The sequence below is a fragment of the Puma concolor genome, chromosome C1 (assembly GCF_028749965.1).
Source record: "Puma concolor isolate L17-30 chromosome C1, mPumCon1.1.hap2, whole genome shotgun sequence".
NCBI lineage: Eukaryota > Metazoa > Chordata > Mammalia > Carnivora > Felidae > Puma > Puma concolor.
In genome coordinates, this window is record NC_141674.1 from 71510878 (window position 1) to 71536114 (window position 25237).

The 25237-nt window shown below is 37.7% G+C and overlaps 2 protein-coding genes and 1 pseudogene across 5 annotated transcripts in view; 2 read left to right on the forward strand and 1 right to left on the reverse strand.

The window, feature by feature from the left end:
- The window catches only part of SPATA1 (spermatogenesis associated 1), a 57671-nt gene extending 54912 nt beyond the window's left edge, over positions 1–2759 (forward strand). For all 4 annotated transcript variants that reach the window (XM_086717420.1, XM_025924523.2, XM_086717419.1 and 1 more), the window contains one exon: positions 2011–2759. The gene's annotated coding sequence lies outside the window, so the exon portion shown is untranslated. The remainder of the gene's footprint in view (positions 1–2010) is intronic.
- Positions 1–25237, reverse strand: part of CTBS (chitobiase) — a 44141-nt gene that overhangs the window by 2751 nt on the left and 16153 nt on the right. The window contains exons 2-6 of the mRNA XM_086717421.1: positions 20615–20753; positions 19932–20140; positions 1991–2159; positions 478–575; positions 37–198 (exon numbers count right to left, since the gene is read on the reverse strand). Of these exons, the coding sequence (XP_086573547.1) occupies positions 37–198; positions 478–575; positions 1991–2159; positions 19932–20140; positions 20615–20753 (777 nt within the window). The remainder of the gene's footprint in view (positions 1–36; positions 199–477; positions 576–1990; positions 2160–19931; positions 20141–20614; positions 20754–25237) is intronic.
- Positions 15246–16256, forward strand: LOC112861227 (diamine acetyltransferase 1-like; annotated as a pseudogene).

Genomic DNA, 25237 nt, shown 5'->3' on the forward strand with positions numbered 1-25237 from the left:
GAAAACAGAATGTTCATAACTTGTGAAAAGTCTTACTTTATAGTTATAGTAAGAGGCCTGCTGATTTTTATCCCAGTGGCTTCCAGAAATAGAACTATTTACGTGCTTCATAATTATTTTATAGGGCACCTGCTGTCCTGAAGCAATACCACAAGAGGCCCTCCAGGAAGGGACTTTTGGAATGGTACAAACACGATCCTAGAAATATAAAATGTTCATGTTATACATTTATCAGTTAAGCAAGTCTTAGAAACCCAATCAGAAAATGTAATCAAAAACTATTAAAAATAAAATATGTACTATAAATAACCTGACTATACCTAATAAAAGTAAAAAGAAAATATATAACATTCAGAAACTTCCATGGGATTAAATAATTAAACGCTACCTTTTTAGTCTCAAACTATGTTCATATACAAAACAGGCTCCAAAAATATAATAGAGAAAAAAATCATATAGGAAATAATCTGTTCTTACCTCCAATAGCTTTAGACAGGTATAGTCATAACCATACCAGGGGATACCCATTACAAGTTTCTCAGGGTTAATGCCGATCTTGATGTAGTCATCATACCCTAATCAAGTTGGGACGGAAAAGGCATATTTTTTTCTTTATATTCTACTAATGGGTTTATACAAGCTATTCAACTATTCGGAAGCTAAGTTTGAAAAAACAAGTACATTTATGCAAAATACCAATAAGAGTGTTTCTCTAATATGACATAAGTGATTTGTTTTGAATATTAGAACACATTTAAAACAAGATCAAATTGAAGCAAAAAACTCATAAAATTTATTTCTAGGAAGAATGACACATTTCAGGAAAGCATGTTAATTGTGTATTAACTGCTAAGACATGATACAACTCTCTGGCAGGGATGGCCTCAGAATTTCATATAGCATATTTCTATAACATGGAACAATTGTGCTTTCTATAAGTATGAATTACAGCTAGGGACAAGAAATGTCCCCCAATTACTCTGTATTCAATCTATAGTTAGGAAACAAAGAAATATGAACAGATTCCTGGTCAGTCCCTGCTGTGCCCAATGCTGCAAAATGTTTTCCCACCCAAAGATGTTCCAAGATTATCAGAAAGTTGAATTAAGTAAATTTGCTGTTTTTAAGAGCCTTTATTGTGTACTGTTAAATATCCAAGAGAGGGGTACAGTATGCCTTATTTCACAAACATATTTGATAATGAGCCTAATATTGTTAGGACACAATTATCTCCTTTATGAAACATAGTTTGGAAAAATGAATTACTTTGTAGTTTTAACAGTCATTTTCCAAATTATAAGTGGCATATGCATATGATCAGATTATTAATTTGGACATGATGAGGCTAGGTTCTAAGATTTTTCTCTCTAAATTGAAAAATATTTTTTTATTAATCAATACTTAAAGCAGGGCCAATTATCTCAGAAAATTTCACTTGAGTCCAAAAGATAGCAAGAAATCTTTTATTGAATTGGCTGATGTGATATGAATGATAGATCAGAAGTACTCTTAATTCTAATAGTGATATAGCATGGGTGCTAATAATAAATGCCAAATAAGACAGTCCTCTATCAATCATGCACAGTAGCTACTCACATTATAACTATCTTTGCTATTAGCTAACATTGGTTATTTCAACAAAAATATCATGTCAAATTCTAGATAAGCAAATATCTCCTTTATGTAACTTTGGGAGAAAAGTTTTGACTTGAAGTTAGAACACCTGCTTGAGCCCCAAGTAAATAATACTCAGTAGCAATACAAAGAGAACTTAACACTCATCATCCCATCTATAATAGAGGATTAATAATATATCTATCCCACAAAATGTTTAGAAGAATTAAGTGAAAACTTTATGTAAACTTGAAAGCTCCCCAAATTAAGTGATATTCATGTTTCAAGAAAGCTTTACAAATGGAAAAGGTATACAAATGATTTAGAAATACTAAAATAACCTTAATGTTAAAGTGATCATTTTGTGGATTCTTACCAGTTAATGTCTCCTTATAGGGAGCATTGGCTGCTGCAATACATTCTGACAAGGCCGGACTTTGTTCATCATAAGACATCACAAAGAGAAAGTCACAAGCATCTGCAATTCCAGTGTAATTATAGCACCTGTCTTTGCACTTTGGAGACCAAGTTACATCAAAGGTTACCTGTGGAAAAACACGTACCATTTTATGTAACATGATCAAATATGCTTATTATGTCAGTTTTTTATTATATATATTTGCTTCATACTACCCAAGAAAAAAAGATCTATTTACATATATGAACATAGGGTTCTATATGCTTATAGAAGTAGAACAGTTCTAAGATATTTTTACGCAGATGTGTTAACCCAGACATATATTTGGACAGATACAATGACCAGGAGCGGGGCACTGTGTAGAAGAGGAATTTTAAATGTCTTTAGAGGCTAGACTGGTACCTCAACTGATTGAAAGAAATAGACGTAATGACAATAGGGTGTAGATGGGTCACTAAGCAACTAAAGAGTAAGCACAACTAAAATAATTCAAGTACAGAAGTTTTTAAAAATATTGTGTGGGCTAGATAGGTCATCTCTTGGTACAAGTTGACTGTCCTGGGTTGGGAGTCTAATGTTCAATTATGTTACATGATAGGTTTAATCCAACATTACAGTTAAAGAAAGTGGTTTATGGCTATAGGGATAAACTAATCAACTCAAAATGTTGAACAAATCACTTAAATGTTATTTTATGGGAATATTCAAATAAAACCTGAATGATGAATTACCTTTCATTTTTGTAAGCCAGTCTTCAAAGATGAGTCTCTTTAAAATGTTTATTGCCTTAACCAGATATTAATTTGCATTATTTTATATATGGGCAAATGTTCTAAAGCATCATTAAAGGTTTCTTTTTCCTTTAGATACTCATTAAACACATTAATTATTACAAAAATTAAGATAATGCAATTAAAATTTTTACACTTTGGCCAATTTATTGTTATAGAATTTTGACAAAGTCCTAAAAAGAGTTGTAATTCTCTATTAACACTAATGTAATCTCAGCTTTATAAGTACAAGCTTTCCTCAATAGCACTACAGCAAAACAGGTTATAAAGTGAATTTTTTACACATCCAATCCCATTTTATCACTGCTTCCTGTTATAAAATGGAGCTATACTATAGTAACAGAGAAACCAAATGATCACCTCTAAAAAGGAAAATTTCAAATCCACTGTAGAAGTCCTTACCTCTCCTGAGCATTAGTACTTTTACCTGGGGCACCTGGGTAGCTTAGTCGGTTAAGCATCTGATTCTTGATTTCGGCTCAGGTCATGATCTCACAGTTAGTGAGTTCGAACCCCACATCCAGTGAGCTTGAGCCCTGCTTCATGTGAGCCTCACTTCTCTGTCTCTCCCTTTCTGTTTCTCTGCCCCTCATGGGATTCTCTCTTTGCCCTCATTCACTTGCACCCTCTCTTCCCCTCAGAAAAAAGAAAGACTATTTTTACCTGGATTTCCTGTCATGGTTAATCTCCTATTTTTGAGAAAGCAGCATTCGTATATTAGACAAATCAAAATGATTTTGGTTCTAGTTTTGGCTCTGTTATAACTAGGTCTGTATCTCTAAAAACATCTGAATTGGTTTTCCTACCTGTAAAAAAATCATTGTGTGGGAAGAACTCTTCTGGCATATTTCTAGCTCTTTAATTCTAGGACCATAATTCTGTAATCTTTTTTTTTTATATATAGGCAAAATGAATTTTTTTAAAATATAAAGTTTATTGTCAAATTGGTTTCCATACAACACCCAGTGCTCATCCCAACAGGTGCCCTCATCAATACCCATCACTCATCCTCCCCCTCCCTCCCTCCCCCCCCTTAACCTTCAGTTCTCAGTTTTTAAGAGTCTCTTATGTTTTGGCTCCCTCCCTAACATTTTTTTTTTCCCTTCCCCTCCTCCATGGTCTTCTGTTAAGTTGCTCAGGATCCACATAAGAGTGAAAACATATGGTATCTTTCTCTGTATGATTCATTTCACTTAGCATAACACTCTCCAGTTCCATCCACATTGCTACAAAAGGCCATATTTCATTCTTATTGCCACATAGTATTCCATTGCGTATATAAACCACAATTTCTTTATCCATTCTCAAATCAATGTGATACATCACATTAATAAAAGAGCATAATTCTGTAATCTTAATCATCATTTCCCCAAACCTCATTTCTCCTTCCAGACTCTATTTGTCTTTTTTTTTTTTTTTTTTTTTTTTTTTGGTGGCCAGTTTAAGAACTTTAGAGCTATTATCTGACTTCTCTCACACCCCATAACTAATCTCCCATTTTCCTTTGGGTGGATTCTCATAACTGGTTCTGCTTCTTTCTTTCCATTAATTAATTCAATATTTATTGAACACTTCCTGAGTGTTAGGGTTATGCCATCATCCTAATCCAAACTATAAATCTCAAGTTATTAGACTTGGATTAGTATTTACTGGTTTCCATTTCTCCTCTAGACTATTATACATACTACTATGGAATAACCTTCCCCACTTTCTGCCATGTAACACACCACATACAGAATAAAATGCATATGCTTCAGTCTGACATTCTGGACCTTCCACAATCTGGCATGCCTTAGCAACTGTACCTTCCACTAATTTTGATACATGAATTTGACATAATAGGCCAAATTGTTCTACTTGCCCCTCAAAATTGGAAATAGATACTCCTATTGCAAAGTCTGCTCAATTTCTTCCTCCCTGCCCTTTCACTGTAGCATAATCTGGGCTAGCAAAGAGGTTGTTTCCCTTACACTAACTCTAATCTCTTAGTAACAGCAATCTAGAAAATGAAGGAAACGTTTTCTGAGAACAAAATTTGTGAGGAGAGGAGTATGTTGGCCTGTGTACCAGGTATTTGCTATTCTTGATCTAAACTGTATTCGTCTGAGGAGGGAAGGTCCAAGATGGTGATGTAGGAAAACCCAGAAACCACCTGCTCCACATACTAAATCTACACCTACTCATAGAGCAGTTCCTCTGAAAGAACTGACGACTGACTGAACAGCTTTTGCACAACAGAAGAGAAACACACCACCTAGAAGACAGCAAGAGAGATGTAGACACAGGTACAAAGGAAGTCCCCACCCCCCTGATGCTGCTACTTGCAGTGGGGAGGGATATATACTGGGAGACCATGAGAAGATTTGTCTGCCTTGCGGTACAGGGGGGAAAAAAGCAACTTTTTAATAAAAGATCAATTAGAGGGGCTCCTGGGTGGCACAGTTGGTTAAGCCTCTGACTTTGGCTCGGGTCATGATCTTACTGTTCATGGGTTCGAGCCCCGTGTCAGGCTCTGTGCTGACAGCTCAGAGCCTGGAGCCTGCTTCAGATTCTGTGTCTTCCTCTCTTTCTCTCTGTCTTAGCCCCTGCCCCACTTGTGCTCTCTCTCTCAAAAATAAATAAATAAATATTCAATCAATTAGAATATACAAAATCTAGCACTAGAACTCTGTCAAAAAGTGGGGGAGCTGCTAGAAATCTTTGGGTCAGACGGGTTGGCAAGCACCAGGGTTTACATTCCCTCACTACCTTGACATCATGAACAGGAGCAGGGCCTGGGTGGGTACCCAAGGCAGCTTACCACTTCAGTAAGCCCTGGGCTCCTAGTCCACACCAGCCCTACCCATCCCACAAGGCAGATCGAATACAGTGCACATAAGACAACCCCGGTCAGCATTTACCATAGTTACAGCTGTCTCACCAAAGTGACAGAGGTGCATAACACCCTAAAACTTTCCAGGCCTGCACTGCTTTGGCTCCAGGCAATTTTCCAGGGCATTCTCCACCCAGAAAAGCACCCTGAGACACCCTGGCCTGTGCCTGCCTCGACTCCAGCCACCCTGCCAGAGTACCCATGCACAAATGTCCTGAGAAGTCTACCCACTTAAGCTTCACCTGTCCTAACAAGGCACCCTCTGCACAAAGAACCCTGGGACTGTCCCAGCCTATGCCCACTTCAACTCTGACCATCTCACCAGGGTGGCCCCACCCTGCAGGGGAACTCATGCTAGCCACCACTCCAGCCAGCTGGCCAAAATTACCAGGTGCACACAGTCTACACAGGGGATGATTACACACACAGGACCATTCCTTCAAGTTTAGAAATAGCTGTTCTACCTAATTCATAGAAACAAACACAGAAAGTCAAGCAAAATGACAAGAATATGCTTCAAACAAAAGAATTCAGAAAAGGAACTAAATGAAATGAATATAAGCTATCTACCCAATAAAGACTCTAAAGTAGTAGTCATAAAGATACTCACCAGAGAAGAATGGATAGACTCAAAATATTAAGAGGAGACAGAAACTTTAAAAAAAAAATCAGAGTTGAATATGGTAACGGAGATGAAAGATACACAAGAGGGAATCAAGAGTGGATTAGAGGATGCATAAGAATGGACCGACAATCTAGAAGACAGGATAATGGAAAGCACTCAACCTGAACAGCAAAAGAAAAAAAAATTTAACTGGGGATATGGTAAGGAATATCTTGGACATCAAGTGAATAAGCATTCACATTCTAGGGGTTCCAGGAGGAGAAACAGGAGAGGAGGAGGGAGAGGAGGACAGAAAATTTATTTGAAGAAGTAATAGCCCAAAATGTCCCTAACCTGGGGAAGGAAACAGACATCTAAGTTCAAGAATCAGAGAGTTCCAAATAAGATGAACTCAGGGAGGTACACAACAAGACAATAATCAAAGTATTAAAGATTAAAGACATAATTTTAAAAGCAACACAAGGAGTTAGTTACATACAAGGGTTAAAGCTATTTGGATGAGTTTTCAACAGAAACTTTATAAGCCAGAGAGAACTGTCATGATCTAGTCAAAGCACAGAAAGGGAAAAACTTCCAAGAATACTCTAACTGGCAAGGTTATCATTCAGAATTGAAGGGGAGAGAGAGTTTCCCAAACAAAAGTTAAAGAAATTTATCACCACAGTTATGAGAAATGTTCAAGGGACTTCTTTACATGTAAAGAAAAAGGCCATAATTAGAAGAAAATTATGAAAAATTTCACCAGTAAAAGGAAATACAATAAAGGTAGAACAATCACTTATGTAGCTAGTATGAAGGTTAATAGACAAAAGTAGTAAAATCAATTATATCTAAAAATGTAGTGATGGGGCTCACAGTAAAAAGATATAAAATGTGTTGGGGCGCCTGGGTGGCGCAGTGGGTTAAGCGTCTGACTTCAGCCAGGTCACGATCTCGCGGTCCGCGAGTTCAAGCCCCGCGTCAGGCTCTGGGCTGATGGCTCAGAGCCTGGAGCCTGTTTCCGATTCTGTGTCTCCCTCTCTCTCTGCCCCTCCCCCGTTCATGCTCTGTCTCTCTCTGTCCCAAAAATAAATAAACGTTGAAAAAAAAATTAAAAAAAAAAAAGATATAAAATGTGACAACATACATAAAATGAGGGGGAGAAGGATGAACTACGTACAAAATGTGTTTGAACATAACTGACCAACTTATTATAGACTGCCATATACTTAAGACATATGAACCTCTTGGTAACCACAAACCAAAAATCTATGATGGATACACAAAAAATGAAGAGAAAGAAGTCAAAACATAACGCTAAAAAGTCACCCATCACAAAAAGAGCAAGAAGACAAAAACTACAAAACAATCAGAAAACAACAAAATAGCAGTAAGTACATACCTATCAATAATTACTATAAATGTGATAGTCTAAATATTCCAATCAAAAGACAGAGTGACAGAATGGTTAAAAAAAAAAAAAAAAAAAAAAGACTCATTGATGTGTTCCTACAAGAGACTCATTTCAGACCTAAAACCACATATGGACTGAAAGTAACAGGATGGAAAAATACCCCATGCAAATGGAAGGAAAGAAAAAGGTGGGGCAATACTTATCTCAGACATAATAGACTTTAAAATAAGACTATAACAAGAAACAAAAATGAGCATACATAATGATGAAAGCATCAGTCCAATGAGAGGATATAACAGTTGTAAATATGCACCCAACACTGAAGCACCTAACTACATAAAGCAAAACTTAACAGACCTAAAGGAAAAAATGGACAGTAATATAATAGTGGCAGGGGACTTTAAACCCAACGTCCATCAATGGATTGATATTCAGACATAAAATCAACAGGGAAACAGTGGTTTTCAATGACACATCAGACTAGATGGACTTAACGTATATATATATCTGTGTGGGTATGTGTATATAGACGTGTGTATACACAGGATACACAGTCTTTTCAAATGCAAATAGAACATTCTCCAAGATAGAGGATGTGTTAGGCCACAAAAACAAGTCTCAATAAATTCAAGAAAACTGAAATATCAAACATTTTCCAACCACAAAGGAATGAAACTAAAAATCAAATACCAAAAAAAAAAAAAAAAAAAAACACATGGAAGCTAAACAACATGCTACTAAACAACAAATGGGTTAAAGAAATCAACTTTTTTATTATTTTTCTGATTTCTGAATAGTTATTTTTAATGTTACTATTGCAATAGTTTCAGGGTGCCACAAACCATGCCCATATAAAATGGCAAACAACCCATAATATTGTGTGTGTTCTGACTGAACCCAGTGGTTTTTGCCATGTCTCTGTCCCTCTGCTTGGGCATCCCTATTCCCTGAGACACAACAACATTTAAATTAGGCCAATTAATAACTCTACAATGGCCTCTAAGTGTTCAAGTGAAAGGAAGAGTCACATATCTCTCACTTTGAATCAAAAGGTAGAAATGATTAAGCTTAGTGAGGAAGGCATGTCAAAGCTGAGACAGGCCAAAAGCTGAACTTTTTGTGCCAAACAGCCAAGTTGTGAAAGCAAAAAGTTCTTGAAAGAAATTAAAAGTGCTACTCCACTAAGCACATGAATTATAAGAAAGTAAAAATTGTAAGAAAGTAAAAATTATAAGAAAGTAAAAGCCATATTGCTGATATGGAGAAAGTATTAATGGTCTAGATGGAAGATCAAACCAGCCAAAATTCCCTTAAACCATAGTCTAATCCAGGGAGAAAGTCCTTAACTCTTCAATTCTTTGAAAGCTGGGAGAGGTGAGGAAGCTGCAAAAGAGAAGTTTGAAGCAGCAGCAGTTGGTTCATGAGTTTTAAGGGAAAAAAAACCTTTCTCCATAACATAAAAGTGCAAGGTGAAGCAAGAAGTGCTGATGTAGAAGCTGCAGCAAGTTATCCAGAATATCTAGCTAAGATAATTAATGAAGGTGGCTACACTAAACAATAGATTTTCAAGATTGACAAAACAGCCTTTATTGGAAGAAGGCTGTTATCTAAGATTGGAAGAAGATGTTATCTAAGGAATTCCATAGCTAGAAAGAAGTCAGTCAATTTCTGACTTCAAAGCTTCATAGGACAAAGTCTCTTGTTAAGGACTAAAATAGCTGGTGACTTTAAGCTGAAGCCAATTCTCATTCACCATTATAAAAATTCTAGGGCCCTTGAGAATTATGCTAAACCTGGAAGAGGGGGCCATGATGCTGGAGCAGCATGGAACTTTTTTTTTTGCCTCTCTTATTTCTGAAATGCAGCTAGATCAACACCAAACTATCTTGCACACCTGGAAAACTGATTTGAGGATTAACACAACAATCTGCACAACTTGAACCACAGAACTTGGCAGTTACATGGCATGGAGAGATGAACTAGGGGGAGACAGAAGCCATAGAGGGTAGGGAGCTGTTTTTGCTTGTGGAGAGAGGACAGAGACAGGGGAGAGTACAGGAAAAGCACTCCCCCCCCCCCCAACCCCCAAAAGCAGATGGAGAGAAGGAGAAAGAGTGGACTGAACAAAAAAGAGAAAAAGGGACTGCAAGCCAAAAAAAAAAAAAAAAGGGGGGGGTGGGGGGAGAAAGTAGAAAGAGGGCTTATATACCATTAAGTCTCTATAAACAGGGGAGAACAGAGTCTGAAACTCTGCAGTTCAATACCTGGCGGAGCTCTGGTGGAAAGGGTAAATCCCCAGGAGCAGACAGCAAGATCCGAGGGGTCCTCAGGGAACATGGGGAGAGGCGATTCCCCTGCTGGGAGGACAGTTGGTAGAAGCTGTGTGGCCTCCCCACAGGCAAAGGTCCCAGCAGACCCTGGAGAGCAGCCACATTCGCTGGTGTTGGAACAAGGACATTAAGGGTGAAGCCTGGCACCAGGTGTGTGTTGTGATTTACCATAATCCCTGAAATGCTGCTGCTACATGATCATGAAAACTTTTTCTGGGGTGGGCTGGCACCCAGCTGCAGTCTCTTGGCATCTGCAGCAGTTACAGGTGCATGAACATTCCAGGGGGTGGGCTGGCACCCGGCCATTGCTCAGCGAGACCATCCCCCAGAGGGTTGGAGTGGGTCAAAGCCGCAGTCCCTCAGAAGTGAGGGGTTTGGAAACAGCCCCATCTGAGATAAAACTCTGGAGGGAGGTGCCCCTGGTGGTTGACAGCTTTGTCATGGACTCTGTAGAAGTGGGGAGTGGACAGAAGCCAGAGACAAAGGAAGGGTGCATGATTGCCAGTCAGTGAGAGCACAGAATTCTGATACTAGAGAGTAGGTAGCTGGGTGACACCATTTTCACCCCTCCTGCATAAGGGCATATATGCCTACATGTGTCACCCCAGTAAACTAAGCAGTGCCATCTAGTGGAGAACAGAGCCATTACACCAAGCCCTGCCCAACTGGGCCAACCACACTCTAGAGGAACACCACAAATCTCCACCTGCTTAGTTTACAGATTATAAAGTGCTTCATAGTTTGACTTCTAGGGGAAAATGGATGTAATTTCAATCGTATTTCATTCTGTTCGCTGGTCCCTCTATTCATTTTTTTTTCTTTTTCTTTTCTTATTCTTGAATACAGAAAGAAAAAAATTATTTTTATTATCCGTTTTTATAAAAAAGATTTTTCTTTAATTTTTTTCTTTTTTTTACTTTTTTGTAAATTTTTGAAATTCTATTTTACTTTCATCATTTCACTTTATTCTATTTTATTGTATTCTTTTTTAAATTTTCGTTTTCCTTTTTTTTCCCTTTTCTTTCTTTCCCTTTTTTTAAATCTATTATGTCAAACTTCTTTCAACAACCAGACCTAAATATACCTAATATCTAACATCCTTTATTTGATTTTTTGTGTGTGCTGTTTTTAATTTTTATTTTTTAATTTTTTTATTTTATTAATCCTTTTTTTTCCTTCAAAATGATGAAACAAAGGAATGCACCCCAAAAGAAAGAACAGGAAGAAATGACAGCCAGGGACTTAACACAGATACAAGCAAGATGTCTGAACCAGAATTTAGAATCTCGACAAGAAGAATACTAACTGGGGTTGTAAAAAGCATAGAATTCCTTTCTGCAGAGATAAAAGAAGTAAAATCTAGTCAGGATGAAATAAAAAATGCTGTAACTGAGCTGCAATCTTGAATGGTTCCCATGGCAGCAAGGATGGATGAAGCAGATCAGCGAATCAGCAATACAGAGGACAAACTTATAGAGAATAATGAAGCAGGAAAAAAAGAGGGAAACTGAGGCAAAAGAGCATGATGTAAGAATTAGAGAACTCAGTGACTCATTAAAAAGGAATAAAATCTGAATCTTAGGGGTCCCAGAAGATGAAGAGAGACAGAAAGGGGTAGAATGGTTATGTGAGCAAATCATAGCAGAAAACTTTCCTAACCTGGGGAAAGACACAGGCATCGAAATCCAGGAAGCACAGAGAACTCCCATCAGATTCAACAGAGGACAAACTTATGGAGAATAATGAAGCAGGAAAAAAAGAGGGAAACTGAGGCAAAAGAGCATGATATAAGAATTAGAGAACTCAGTGATTCATTAAAAAGGAATAGGGGCGCCTGGGTGGCTCAGTCGGTTGAGCGTCCGACTTCGGCTCAGGTCATGATCTCGCACTCCGTGAGTTCAAGCCCCACATCAGGCTCTGTGCTGACAGCTCAGAGCCTGGAGCCTGTTTCATATTCTGTGTCTCCCTCTCTCTCTGGCCCTCCCCCCGTTCATGCTCTGTCTCTCTCTGTCTCAAAAATAAATAAATGTTTTAAATAAATAAATAAATAAATAAATAAATAAATAGGAATAACATCTGAATCTTAGGGGTCCCAGAAGATGAAGAGAGAGAGAGAAAGGGGTAGAAGGGTTATGTGAGCAAATCATAGCAGAAAACTTTCCTAACCTGGGGAAAGACACAGGCATCAAAATCCAGGAAGCACAGAGAACTCCCATCAGATTCAACAAAAACCAGCCATCAACAAGGCATATCATAGTCAAATTCACAAAATACTCAGGCAAGGAAAAAATCATGAAAGCAGCAAGGAAAAAAAAGTCCTTAACCTACAAGGGAAGACAGATCAGGTTTGCAGCAGACCTAGCCACAGAAACTTGGCAGGCCAGAAAGGAGTGGCAGAATGTATTCAATGTGCTGAATTGGAAAAATATGCAGCCAAGAATTCTTTATCCAGCAAGACTGTCATTCAAAATAGGAGAGATAAAAAGTTTCCCAGACAAACAAAAATTAAAGGAATTTGTGACAACTAAACCAGCTCTGCAAGAAAGTTTAAAGGGTACACTCTGAGGGGAGGAAAAAAAAGGAAAAAAAAATTCCAAAAGCAACAAAGACTAAAAGGACCAAGAACACCACCAGAAACTCCAACTCTATAGGCAACATAATGTCAATAAATTAATATCTTTCAGTACTCTAAATGTCAATGGACTCAATGCTCCAATCAAAAGAAATAGGGTAACAGAATGAATACGAAAACAAGATCCATCTATATGCTGTTTACAAGAGACCCATTTTAGACCTAAAGACACCTTCAGATTGAAAATAAGGGGATAGAGAACCATCTAACATGCTAATGGTCACCAAAACAAAGCTGGAGTAGCCATACTCATATCAGACAATCTAGATTTTAAAATAAAGACTGTAACAGATGAAGAAGGGCATTATATCATAATTAAGGGGTCTTCCCACCAAGAGCTAACAATTGTAAACATTTATGCTCCAAATGTGGAAGAACCCAAATATATAAATCAATTAATCACAAACATACAGAAACTCATTGATAATAATACCATAATAGTAGGGGACTTCAACACCCCCACTTACAGCAATGGACAGATCATATAAACAGAAAATAATCAAGGAAACAATGGCTTTGAATGACACACTGGACTGGATGGACTTACCAGATATATTCAAAACATTTCATCCTAAAGCAACGGAATACAATAAACATTCTACTCGAGTGCACATGGAACATTCTCCAGAATAGATCACATACCAGGACACAAATCAGCCCTCAAGAAGTACAAAAAGATCGAGATCATACTGTGCATATTTTCAGACCACAACACTATGAAGCTTGAAATCAACCACAAGAAAAAATTTGCAAAGATAACAAATACTTAGAGACTAAAGAACGTCCTATTAAAGAATAAATGGGCTAAACAAGAAGTTAAAAAGAGGAATAAAAAGTACGTGGAAGCCAATGAAAATAACACCACAGTCCAAAACCTCTGGGATGCAGCAAAGGCAGTCATAAGAGGGAAGTACATAGCAATCCAAGCCTTCCTTAAAAAGGAAGAAAGGTCTCAGATACACAACCTAACTTTACACCTTAAAGAGCTGGAAAAAGAACAGCAAATAAAACCCAGGGGGCACCTGAGTGGCTCAGTCAATTAAGCTCCTAACTTCACTCAGGTCATGATCTCGCATTTCACGGGTTTGAGCCCTGCATCAGTCTCTGGGCTGGCAGCTTGGAGCCTGGAGCCTGCTTCAGATTCTGTGTTTCCCTTTCTCTTCCCCTCACCCACCCTCCCTCCCTCTCTCTTTCTCTCTCTCTCTCTCTCTCTCAAAAATAAACATTTAAAAATTAAAAAAAAAAACAGCAGAAGACAGGAAATAAAGATTAGAGCAGAAATCAATGCTATAGAAATCAAAAAAACAGAACAGATCAATAAAACCAGGAGCTGGTTCTTTGAAAGAATTAACAAAATTGATAAATCCTTAGTCGGTTTGAACAAAAAGAAAAAGGAAAGCCCCAAATAAATAAAATCAAGAATGAAAGAGAGATCACAACCAATGCTGCAGAAATAAATAAGAGAATTAATTTGCAGAAATTAATAAGAGAATATTATGAGCAATTATACACCAATAAAATAGGCAATCCGGAAGAAATGGTCAAATTCCAAGAAACATATAAACTACCAAAACTAAAACAGGAAGAAATAGAAAATTTGAACAGACCCATAACCAGTAAGGAAATCAAATTAGTAATCAAAAATCTCCCAAAAAACAAGAGTCCAGGGTTGGATAGCTTTCCAGGGAAATTCTACCAACATTTAAAGAAGATTTAACACCTACACTTTTGAAGCTATTCCAAAAAATAGAAATGGAAGGAAAACTTCCAAACTCATTCTATGAAGCCAGCATTACCTTGATTCCAAAACCAAAGATCCCTCTAAAAAGGAAAACTACAGGTCAATTTCCCTGATGAACATGGATGCAAAAATCCTCAACAAGATACTAACCAAATGGATCCAACAATACATTAAAAGAAGTATTCACCATGACCAAGTGGGATTTAGACCTGGAATCCAGAGCGGGTTCAATATCCTCAAAACAATCAATGTGATACATCACATCAATAAAAGAAAGGACAAGAACCACATGATCCTCTCGATAGATGCAGAGAAAGCATTTGACAAAACATAGCATCCTTTCTTGATAAAAACCCTCAAGACTGTAGGAATAGAAGGATCGTACCTCAAGATCATAAAAGCCATATATGAAAGACCCACCGCTAATATCATCCTCAATGGACAAAAAAAAAAACTGAGAGCTTTCCCCCTAAAGTCAAGAACACGACAGGGATGTCCACTCTTACCACTGTTATTCAACATAGTATTGGAAGTCCCAGCCTCAGCAATCAGACAACACAAATGAATAAAAGGCATCCAAATTGGCCAGGAGGAATTCAAACTTTCACGCTTCATGTCTGACATACTGTATGTGGAAAACCCAAAAGACTCCACCAAAAAGCTGTTAGAACTGATCCATGAATTCAGCCAAGTCACAGGATATAAAAATCAATGCACAGAAATTAGTTGATTTCTATACACCAATAATGAAGCAACAGAAAGAGAAATCAAGGAGTCGATCCCATTTACAATTGCACAAAAGCTATAAAATATGTAGGAATAAACCTAACTGAAGAGGTGAGTTGCAGCGCTAGTGGCGGTCGGATGAAGCTTTTTCATCACTTGCAAAGGTTCGCCGGGTCATGGTGCCAGCCTGACTGAGAAAAGGATGCTCCTGGGAGATGAATGCGGAACCACCTCCTCCTGCTGTTCAAGTACAGGGGCCTGGTCCGCAAAGGGAAGAAAAGCAAAAGACAAAAATGGCTAAATTCGTGATCTGCTTGGCCACTGACGCAGACTGCAGTGACATCCTGCGGCTGATCAAGGAACTGGCCAAATACGAATATATGGAAGAGCAAGTAATATTAACTGAAAAAGATCTACTAGAGGATGGTTTCGGAGAGCACCCTTTCTACCACTGCCTGGTTGCAGAAGTGCCCAAGGAGCACTGGTCTCCGGAAGGACACTGTTGTTGGTTTCGCCATGTACTACTTTACCCATGACCCGTGGATTAGTAAACTGTTGTATCTTGAGGACTTTTTCGGAATGAGTGATTATAGAGGCTTTGGCATAGGATCAGAAATTCTGAAGAACCTAAGCCAGGTTGCCATGGAATGACGCTGCAGCAGCATGCACTTCTTGGTAGCTAAACGGAATGAACCATCGATCAATTTCTACAAAAAAAGAGGTGCTTCTGATCTGTCCAGCGAAGAGGGATGGAAACTCTTCAAGATCGACAAGGAGTATTTTTGACTAAAGATGGCAGCAGAGGAGTGAGGAGTGCTGGTGCAGAAAATGACAGCTGCCATTCTATTTTAGATTAAATTCTCAACTGATCTTGCTTTCTATCCTGTTTGTAGTCGAATAATAGAATGAACACCCATTCCAAAGCTTTATTATCAGTGGTGTTGTTGCATGTTTGAAATGCGGTCTGTTTAAGATGGCAGTCCTGTATGCAGTTTGGAGTCAGATTTCTCCTTGAACATCTTTTGATAAACAGCAAGGTGGTATGATCTTAATGTATAAGAAAAAAACTTAATTCTTGTGAGTCATTTAAATATGTACAATGTATACGCTGGTACTTAGAGTTTTTGTTTTGATTCTTTTTTAATAAACTACCCTTTGTTTAAAAAAAAAAAGAGGTGAAAAATCTATACACTGAAAACTACAGAAAGCTTATAAATGAAATTGAAGGCGGCACAAAAAAACTGGAAAAATATTCCAAGCTTATGGATTGGAAGAACAAATTTTGTTAAAATGTCAATACTACCCAAAGAAATCTACATATTCAATGCAATTCCTATCAAAATAACACCAGCATTCTTCACAGAGCTAGAACAAACAATCCTAAAATTTGTATGGAACCAGAAAAGGCCCTGAATAACCAAACTAATCCTGAAATAGATAACTAAAGCTGGAGGCATCACAATCCTGGACTTCAAGCTGTATTACAAAGCTGTAATCATCAAGACAATATGGTACTGGCACAAAAACAGACACATAGATCAGTAGAATAGAGAACCCAGAAATGGACCCACAAACACATGGCCAACTAATCTTTGACAAAGCAGGGAAGAATATCCAGTGGAATAAAGATAGTCTCTCCAGCAAGTGGTGCTGGGAAAACTGGACAGCAACATGCAGAAAAATGAACCTGGACCATTTTTTGCACCATACACAAAAGAAACTCAAAATGGATGAAAGACCTAAACATAAGACAGGAAGTCATCAAAATCCTAGAGGCGAAAGCAGGCAAAAACCTCTTTGACCTTGGCCACAGCAACTTCTTATGCAACACGTCTCCAGAGGCAAGGAAACAAAAGCAAGAATGAACTACTAGGACCTCCTCAAAATAAAAAGCTTCTACTCAGCGAAAGAAACAATCAGCAAAACTAAAAGGCAACCAACGGAATGGGAGAAGATATTTGCAAATGACGTATCAGATAAAGGGTTAGTATCTAAAATTTATAAAGAACTTATGAAACTCAAGACCCAAACAACAAATAATCCAGTGAAGAAATGGGTAAAAGACGTGAATAGACACTCCTCCAAAGAAGACATCCAGATGGCTAACAGACACATGAAAAAATGCTAAACATCACTCATCATCATGGAAATACAAATTAAAACCACAATGAGATATCATCTCACACCAGTCAGATTGGCTAAAATTAACAACTCAGACAACAACAAATGTTGGAGAGGATGCAGAGAAAGAGGATCTCTTTTGCACTGCTGGTGGGAATGCAGACTGGTACAGCAACTCTGGAAAACAGTATGGAGGTTCCTCAAAAAATTAGAAATAGAACTACCCTATGACCCAGCAATTGCACTACTAGGTATTTATCCAAGGGATACAGGTATGCTGTTTCAAAGGGCCACATGCACCCCAATGTTTATAGCAGCTCTATCAACAATAGCCAAAGTATAGAAAGAGTCCAAATGTCCATCAACAGATGTATGGATAAAGAAGATGTGGCACATATATCTATAATGAAGTATTACTAAACAAAAAGAATGAAATCTTGCCATTTGCAACTATGTAGATGGAACTAGAAGATTATGCTAAACGAAATAAGTCAGTCAGAGAAAGACAAATATCATAAGACTTCACTCATATGAGGACTTTAAGATACAAAACAGATGAACATAAGGAAAGGGAAGTAAAAATAATATAAAAACAAGGAGGGGGACAAAACATAAGAGACTCTTAAATACAGAGAACAAACTGAGGGTTGCTCGAGCGGTTGTGGGTGGAGGGATGGGCTAAATGGGGCAGGGGCATTAGGAAGGACATTTGTTGTGATGAGCCTTAGGTATTTATACATAAGAGATGAATCACTGGCATCTACTCTTGAAATCATTATAACACTATATGCTAACTAACTTGGATGTAAATTAAAAAATAAATAAATTTTAAAAATTATGCTATATCCACTCTGTTCTCTATAAAGGGAACAACAAAGTCTGGATGAAGGCACACCTGTTTACAATATGGCTTAGTGAATGTTTTAAGCCTACTGTTGAGACCTACTGAAGAAAGTTTCTATTCAAAATATGACTGCTCATTGACAATGTACCTGGTCACTGAAGAGCTCTGATGGAGATGGACAATGAGATAAATTTTGTTTTCATGCCTGCTAACACAGCATCCATTCTGCAGTCAATGGATCAAGGAGTCATTCCAAATTTCAAACCTTATTATTTAAGAGACATATTTAGTAGGCCTATAGCTGCCATAGACAATGATTCTGCTGAAGGATCTGGGAAAAGCTAATTGAAAACCTTCTGGGAAGGATTCACCATTCTAGATGCCATTAAGAATGTTCGTGATTCATGGGAAAAAAACAAAATATCAACATTAACAGGAGTTTGGAACAGGAGGGTTGATACCCACCCTCACTGAAGACTTTGAGGGGTGTTAAGACTTTAGTGGAGGAAGTAACTACAGATGTGGTGGAAACATTAGGAGAACTAGAATTAGAAGTACAGCCTAAAGATGTGATTGAATGGCTGCAATCTCATGTAAAACTTTCACAGTGGAGGAGTTGCTTCTTGTGGATGAGAAAGTGGTTTGAGATGGAATCTATTCCTGGTGAAGATGCTGTGAATATTGTTGAAATGACAACAAAAGGTTTAGAATATTACATAAATTTAGTCAATAAAGCAGGAGCAGAGTTTGAGAGGACTGACTCCAATTTTGGAAGTAGTTCTATTGTGGATAAAATGCTAGTAAACCACATTGCATGCTACAGAGGAATTGTTCATCAAAGGAGGAGCTGATCAGTGCAGCAAACTTCACTGCTGTCTTATTTTAAGAAATTGCTACAGCCACCCCAAACTTCAGCAACCAACACCCTGATCAGTCACAGCCATCAACATCGAGGCCAGACTCTCCCCCAGCAAAAATATTACAACTTGGTGAAAAGCTCAGATGGTGGTTTGCATTTATAGCAATAAAGTATTTTTTAATTAAGGTATTTACATTATTTTTCAAACATACTATTGCACACTTAATAATTGACTACAGTACAGTGTAAACATAACTTATATGCACTAGAAGGCCAAAAAAATTCATTTAACTTGCTTTATTGCAGAGAGAGAGAGTGTATGTGTGTTTAAATACTCTTGGTTATCTTGTTATGAGGCCAGGTTTGAGATCACTGATCCAGGGCCACATTATCTTTTGTTACCTATATATTGCCTGTAAATATGCCTTTTGCTCTTTTAGCAAAAAGCTAAAAGATCTTCTGCTCTAATCATGCTCACTATGGCAGTGGGGAAGCCTTTTGCCATAGCTCTGTGAAGTTCTATAGAGTTAGTCCTTTGAGACTTATTGGACCTCAGTTTGCAAGTAATCAGAGCCTATGAAGCAAGTGACTTCCCCAAACTACCTCTACTCTTAGACAAGAGGGATTTCTGTCCTGCACTGATGAAAGCAGGACCTGGATGGCTAAGCACTTTCTGATTCTTGCCAACCCAGTTGCCTATTTAATATCTCTAACCTTGCTGCAAGGCAAGTAGGTCGGGCATTTTCAACGTTGTATTGTGCTATGAATAGAAAACAGATTTAGCACTTTAAAATTCTGTAAAACTTCTCTAATTAAGAACCTCAAAAGTTCCAGAAAATATTTTTAGGATATGTGTGCTGAAATTCTTTCCTACTCAATAAAGCTGAGATTCTATTAGTCATATCTTCATGAATACATTTTGATAGAGAAAATGAGTTTCCAAAAAGTAGCAAATGAATTTTTACCTGTGATCCCTTAATTTCACGATGGAAAGAGTCTGTGGCTTCTTTGACTAAAGCAGTTAATGCATAATATTCAGGTGAAAAACAATTAGCTTCTTGCTCTATGTCTATATTCATTCCGTCCATATATTGTGCTTTGGCCAACTTAACTTTTTGAGCTATCCAGGATGCTCTGAAAGTAGGATCAATTATATCTTTTAAGGGTATATCTCCTATGGAAGAAATATACATCTTTTGTGCATATGTGCTTTTCATAGTTTAATGAAATTTATTTCACAACACCTTAAAACATCTCATTATCTTGGAATACTAAGCCCCCAATTTAAGTTTTCCAAATAGAGAAATAATATACCAAAACAGAAAGTCATTACTCAATCTCCAAAATAACCATTATGAATAACTAGTAAAATCATTCTCAAATTAGAAGTAGAAATTGTAGACTGACTAGCTAAAAGTCATCAGGCTAATTAGGATTCACATTTTGCTCAAAATCAGAGTGGTTTATTTAATTCTTTAAAAATAAATATCTGTGAAATGAATTAAACAGTATCTGAGATTAATTTTAGGATGATAAAGCACATACCAGATAAACACGAAAAGGGAATTTTTTGGAAAGTCAGGATGACAAGAAATGCAAGTAAACTTACCAATTGGCTGGACACATCTAGTGAAAAACTGTTACCCACCTTTTAGCACTACTCTGGCTCCATGTGAATGAGCATAGCACATAAGTTCTGGATCATATTTTCCAAAAATTACTACAGTTGTAATCTGTGACCAGTCATAAAATTTCCAAGTTTTATATCCAACATCAAACACAAAGACCTGCCAAAACAACAAAGATAAGCATCATTGCTTAAATCAAAGAGAATACAATGCTGACCACCCAAAATAACATTAAACACTGGTCATATACCAGGCACTGAGACTACAACAGTGAACAAGACATAGGTGTCCCAGTATCATTGGTGGCAGGGGAAATTAACCAGGCCTCGAAAGTTGGGCTAGAGAGAAATGTGGAAAGAGCCAAGGCCTAGAGGCAGAGAAAGCATGGTGATTCTGCAACTCAGTATTGAGTATAGCTGACACCTAGGATTTGGAAGGAGACAGCAGTAAAGAACCAAAGAGATCTAGGCAGGGTTAAGTCATGAAAGGCCTTATAAGCCCTCTTGAGAAATTAGCATATTATCCTGAGAGAAAGGGTTTTAAAAGAATGTATACATGTTAAGTATGCATTTACATATGCATTTTAGAAAAATTCCTTAAGCTGAAATGGGAAGAGAGGCTAAAACTGGAAGCAGCACTGCTGACAGGAAAGCTGTTGGAAGAATCCAGGCAAAAGATGAAGGTGACCTCAGTTAAAATTGTGGAGCAGCAGAGATAAGCCAGATAAATGAACAGATCTGGAAGATCCTAAGGGCAAAATTAACAGAATTCTGTGATGATTGAATGAGTAAAGTAAAAGAAAGGGAGGTTGATTCATATTGAAGTTTCTGGCTGCAGCAGCTGGAGCCACTGCCTCTATGCAAACGCACCAGATAATTGCATTTACTATGAATGGTTTTTGGTGAAACAAACTTCTTAAGAAGTCCTCAAGTTAAGTTCTAAGGTGGTGGATGTTATGCTTCACCAGTATTTTCCCTTCACAGATAATTCTAGAAGCACAGAAGTCTCACTGATAATTTTATTACAAATAAAGTTTTAATTCACTGATTTAGCAAATGTTTATTGAATTCCAATAAGGTATGGGGATGCACCTCGCTAGACATTAGTGACAGAAGTTAAAGAAACCAGGTCCTTTAGCTGCAAGAGGCCATGACACCATATGAAGGGGGCCTGCTACCCTGGTAGGGCAGGGTAGAGCTACACACTTTGGGGGAAAACTGAAATCTGGGTAATGATCTGGACACGATGGAAGGTTACCTATGAACAAAAAAAAGAGCGTTCTCAGGAGAGAACCAAAAGATCAATGTGGCAAGATCAAGTAGGGCTTTGTAGATACTCAGAATTTTGTATTTTACCCTGAGATGTAATGGGAAGCCATTAGAGTGTTTAAGCAGGGGAGGGACATAAAATTTGCATTAATATATGAGAAAGAGGGAGAGATCAAAAATCACTGGGCCACTATGAGGAGAATGGAAGGGGGAGGGGAGATATAATAGTTAAAACAGACATTTCTTAATTTTCTCAATTTAAAAAAATTATTTCATTTTTATTCATTTCTGTTTTCAGAATTATTTCATTTCTGTTATTTCATTCTGTTATTTCATTTCGTTATTTCATTTCTGTTTTCAGAATTAACTATGTATAATCCATTTTTCTCCTAGGTAACTTCCCACTAAAATAAAAATTACAGAATGTGAAATTGGAATGGCCATTATTTTTTGGAGTTTTTAGATGCATATTTACATCACAAACCTTATCCCCTATTTTAATTCCAATAATTAAGATTGAATTTGTTTTTAAAAATACTGAAAGCTTGTGACATAATACAAATCCTAAAAATATAGCTGGATGAATCAACTGAAAGTATAAGGGAAAAAAGAGCAATGTAGTCTGTGTTTGAAGAATATAGGTCAGTAAAGAAAAAAACCATGAACTTACAAATGAACAAAATTTTTCTTCTTTGCATAACTGATTTTCCAAATGCCCACATACACTGCCCAATCCATGAAGAGGTATTGGGCGCTACAGGAAGTCTTTCATATGTTAGGTTTCCACACTGAGTAGGTTCTTTATAAACACTTTACCACCTTTACTTACCTTAAGCAATGTACATATGCCTTTTTACTGGCATTTAAATGCCTTGCCTCAAAATCTGTTAGATTAAGAACTGGAAATTGTCCCTATCTTTACAATAGAATTGCTCTTTACACTGTTAGCCATAAAAACAAAAACTACCAGTTATTTTACCAGCAAAAAACTGCATTTAGCTGGGACAAGCAAGCTATGGCAACAGCACTGGTAAATCTGCAGAACAAAGGAGAAGAATGCTCTTTTATAGAGGAAAGGAGGAAAGTGAGAAGGCTATTATAAACACAAAGTCAATCAATACTGGAAGCTTGAAGTATGGTGGCGTTTGGTTGGCTGAGTTATGACAGTCTAATTGCTTGGGCATTAATGGGGCAGGAGGAAATCCTTTCTTCTTGCTAAGATACTAAAGTAGTATCCATGTGCAGGGTACCTCTGCTCTTCCCCATTGGGTCTTCAATCGATGACAGGTAGGACATCAGAGCTCCATCTGCCAGTCTCCCAACTCCAGTCTAAATGAGGTTTCTTTTTATTAATTTTCACACTTCCCACTTTTGATCAAGATCCTTTTTTGGAAGCATCACTGATCAAGAGGCAAGTTTTCCACATTTAGTGATTTTGTCCCTAATACCTGGAAGGATCTTCCCTGATTGTCACATCCTGTATTAGAGGGAAAGTACTGCTATAGTTGGAAAGCACTTCAGGCCACATTTGAGTAACAAGAAAGATTAGGAGAGAGAAACTCAGGTATTCCCACCTAAAGTCTGTATCCATTCAAGGTCCTTACTACTGGAAATAATCTCAAAGAGTTGAGCCAGCATCACATTACTGGATACAACATTTTTTTTAAAGTCCAACAGGCCACAAAGTATGAAATTTAATTATACAAAGAGGAAGTAACATAACAACTCCAAATTGTATAATGATTCTAAACCAGGACACTAGGTCTAGAAGTAGCCACAGAAATATTTACTGACACTTATTCCAATTTAGGGGAGAAAGGTTCTTCCTATGTAGGCAGAGGTGGAGTCATGTGTGCCTCCTGGAAGGCTCCACTTAAAGAAACCATGAAAATAGGAGCACCTAGGTGGCTGAGTTAAGCGTCTGACTTTGGCTCAGGTCATGATCTCACAGTTTGGGGTTCAAGTTTCACATTGGGCTCTGCACTGACAGTGGAGAGCCCACTTTGGGTCCTCTGTTTCCCTCTCTCTCTGCCCCTTCCCCCTCAAAAATAAACATTTTTTTTAAAACTAAAAAAAAAAGAAACCATGAAAACAGAATCATAAATACTGCAAGCCCACAGTAAAGGAATTAACTGAGGCATCTTGAAAAGTTACAGTGTAGGTATAAACTTGAAGCAAGGGCTGACGAATTTTTTGTAAAACAGCACAACTTGAAAGATGTTTTAAAACAGTATTCTTATCTCAAAAGACTGTTTGGAACCAAATGTGTTACTGAAAATACAGGTTGGGGGCGCCTGGGTGGCTTAGTCTGTTAAGCATCCAACTTGATTTTGTTTCAGGTCATGATCTCATGGTTCATGAGCTTGAGCCCAGCATCAGGTTCTGTTTGAGATTCTCTTTCCCCCCTCTCTCGGCCCCTCCCTTGCTTATGCTCTCTCCCCAAGATAAATAAATAAGGAAAGAAAGAAAGAAAGAAAGAAAGAAAGAAAGAAAGAAAGAAAGAAAGAAAGAAAGAGAGAGAGAAAAGAAAAGAAAAGAAAAGAAAAGAAAAGAAAAGAAAAGAAAAGAAAAGAAAAGAAAAGAAAAGAAAAGAAAAAAGAGAAGAAAAGAATCTGTAAGGCTGCAAACTCAGAAACCATGAATCTGGACAAGAATCCAATGTCAGTTAATAGTTCAGATGAAATTGTGAATTCTGAACTTCCTACCTTTCAAAAATAAAGTGAAAAAGTAGCTTGTCCCAGGAGCATGATAAGGCTCTTTCCAAAAAGCTATAATCAAAAGAAGAGGGTTCCCCCTTCCACAAGGGCTTGGGAAATACAGATGAGGTATTGTCTTCCCACAAAAAAAGACAGAAGACACAACGGTGAGAAAAAGGTATACAGGCCTGGTCCAGACATCTTGGGAAAGCTGTCTTGTCAGATGCCATCCGCTTTAATTCCAGGAAATCTTAACTTTCACGTCATTAGATGTATGCGGGTCCGGTCATGGTTTGGTGCTTTCTTTAGATATGTCATGTGAATCTATTCCCTGGAGTTTTGTGGTATAAGGCTTGGTTTGCAGTTCCTGATAAGGAAGGGCCTTTCCAATGAGGTAGAAGACTCTCTATGGAGGTGGGGTTTTTTTTTGTTTTTTGTTTTTTCCCAACAAAATCTCCAGGTTGCAAGATGTGATGATGTTTCAGGTCACCTTCTCCTAAGGGTGCATGGTAAAAAGATTGCTCTACCTAAGTATGGTTATTTTTGAACCCAGAAGATGACCTAAAGACTGGAAGAACAGACTCCATAACCAAATGTAAAGAAGAGGCCACATCAAGGAGGTTAGGAAGCACTGATGTGGTCAGGAGCCAAACTGACCCACAGGACTGTCCATGAGAGG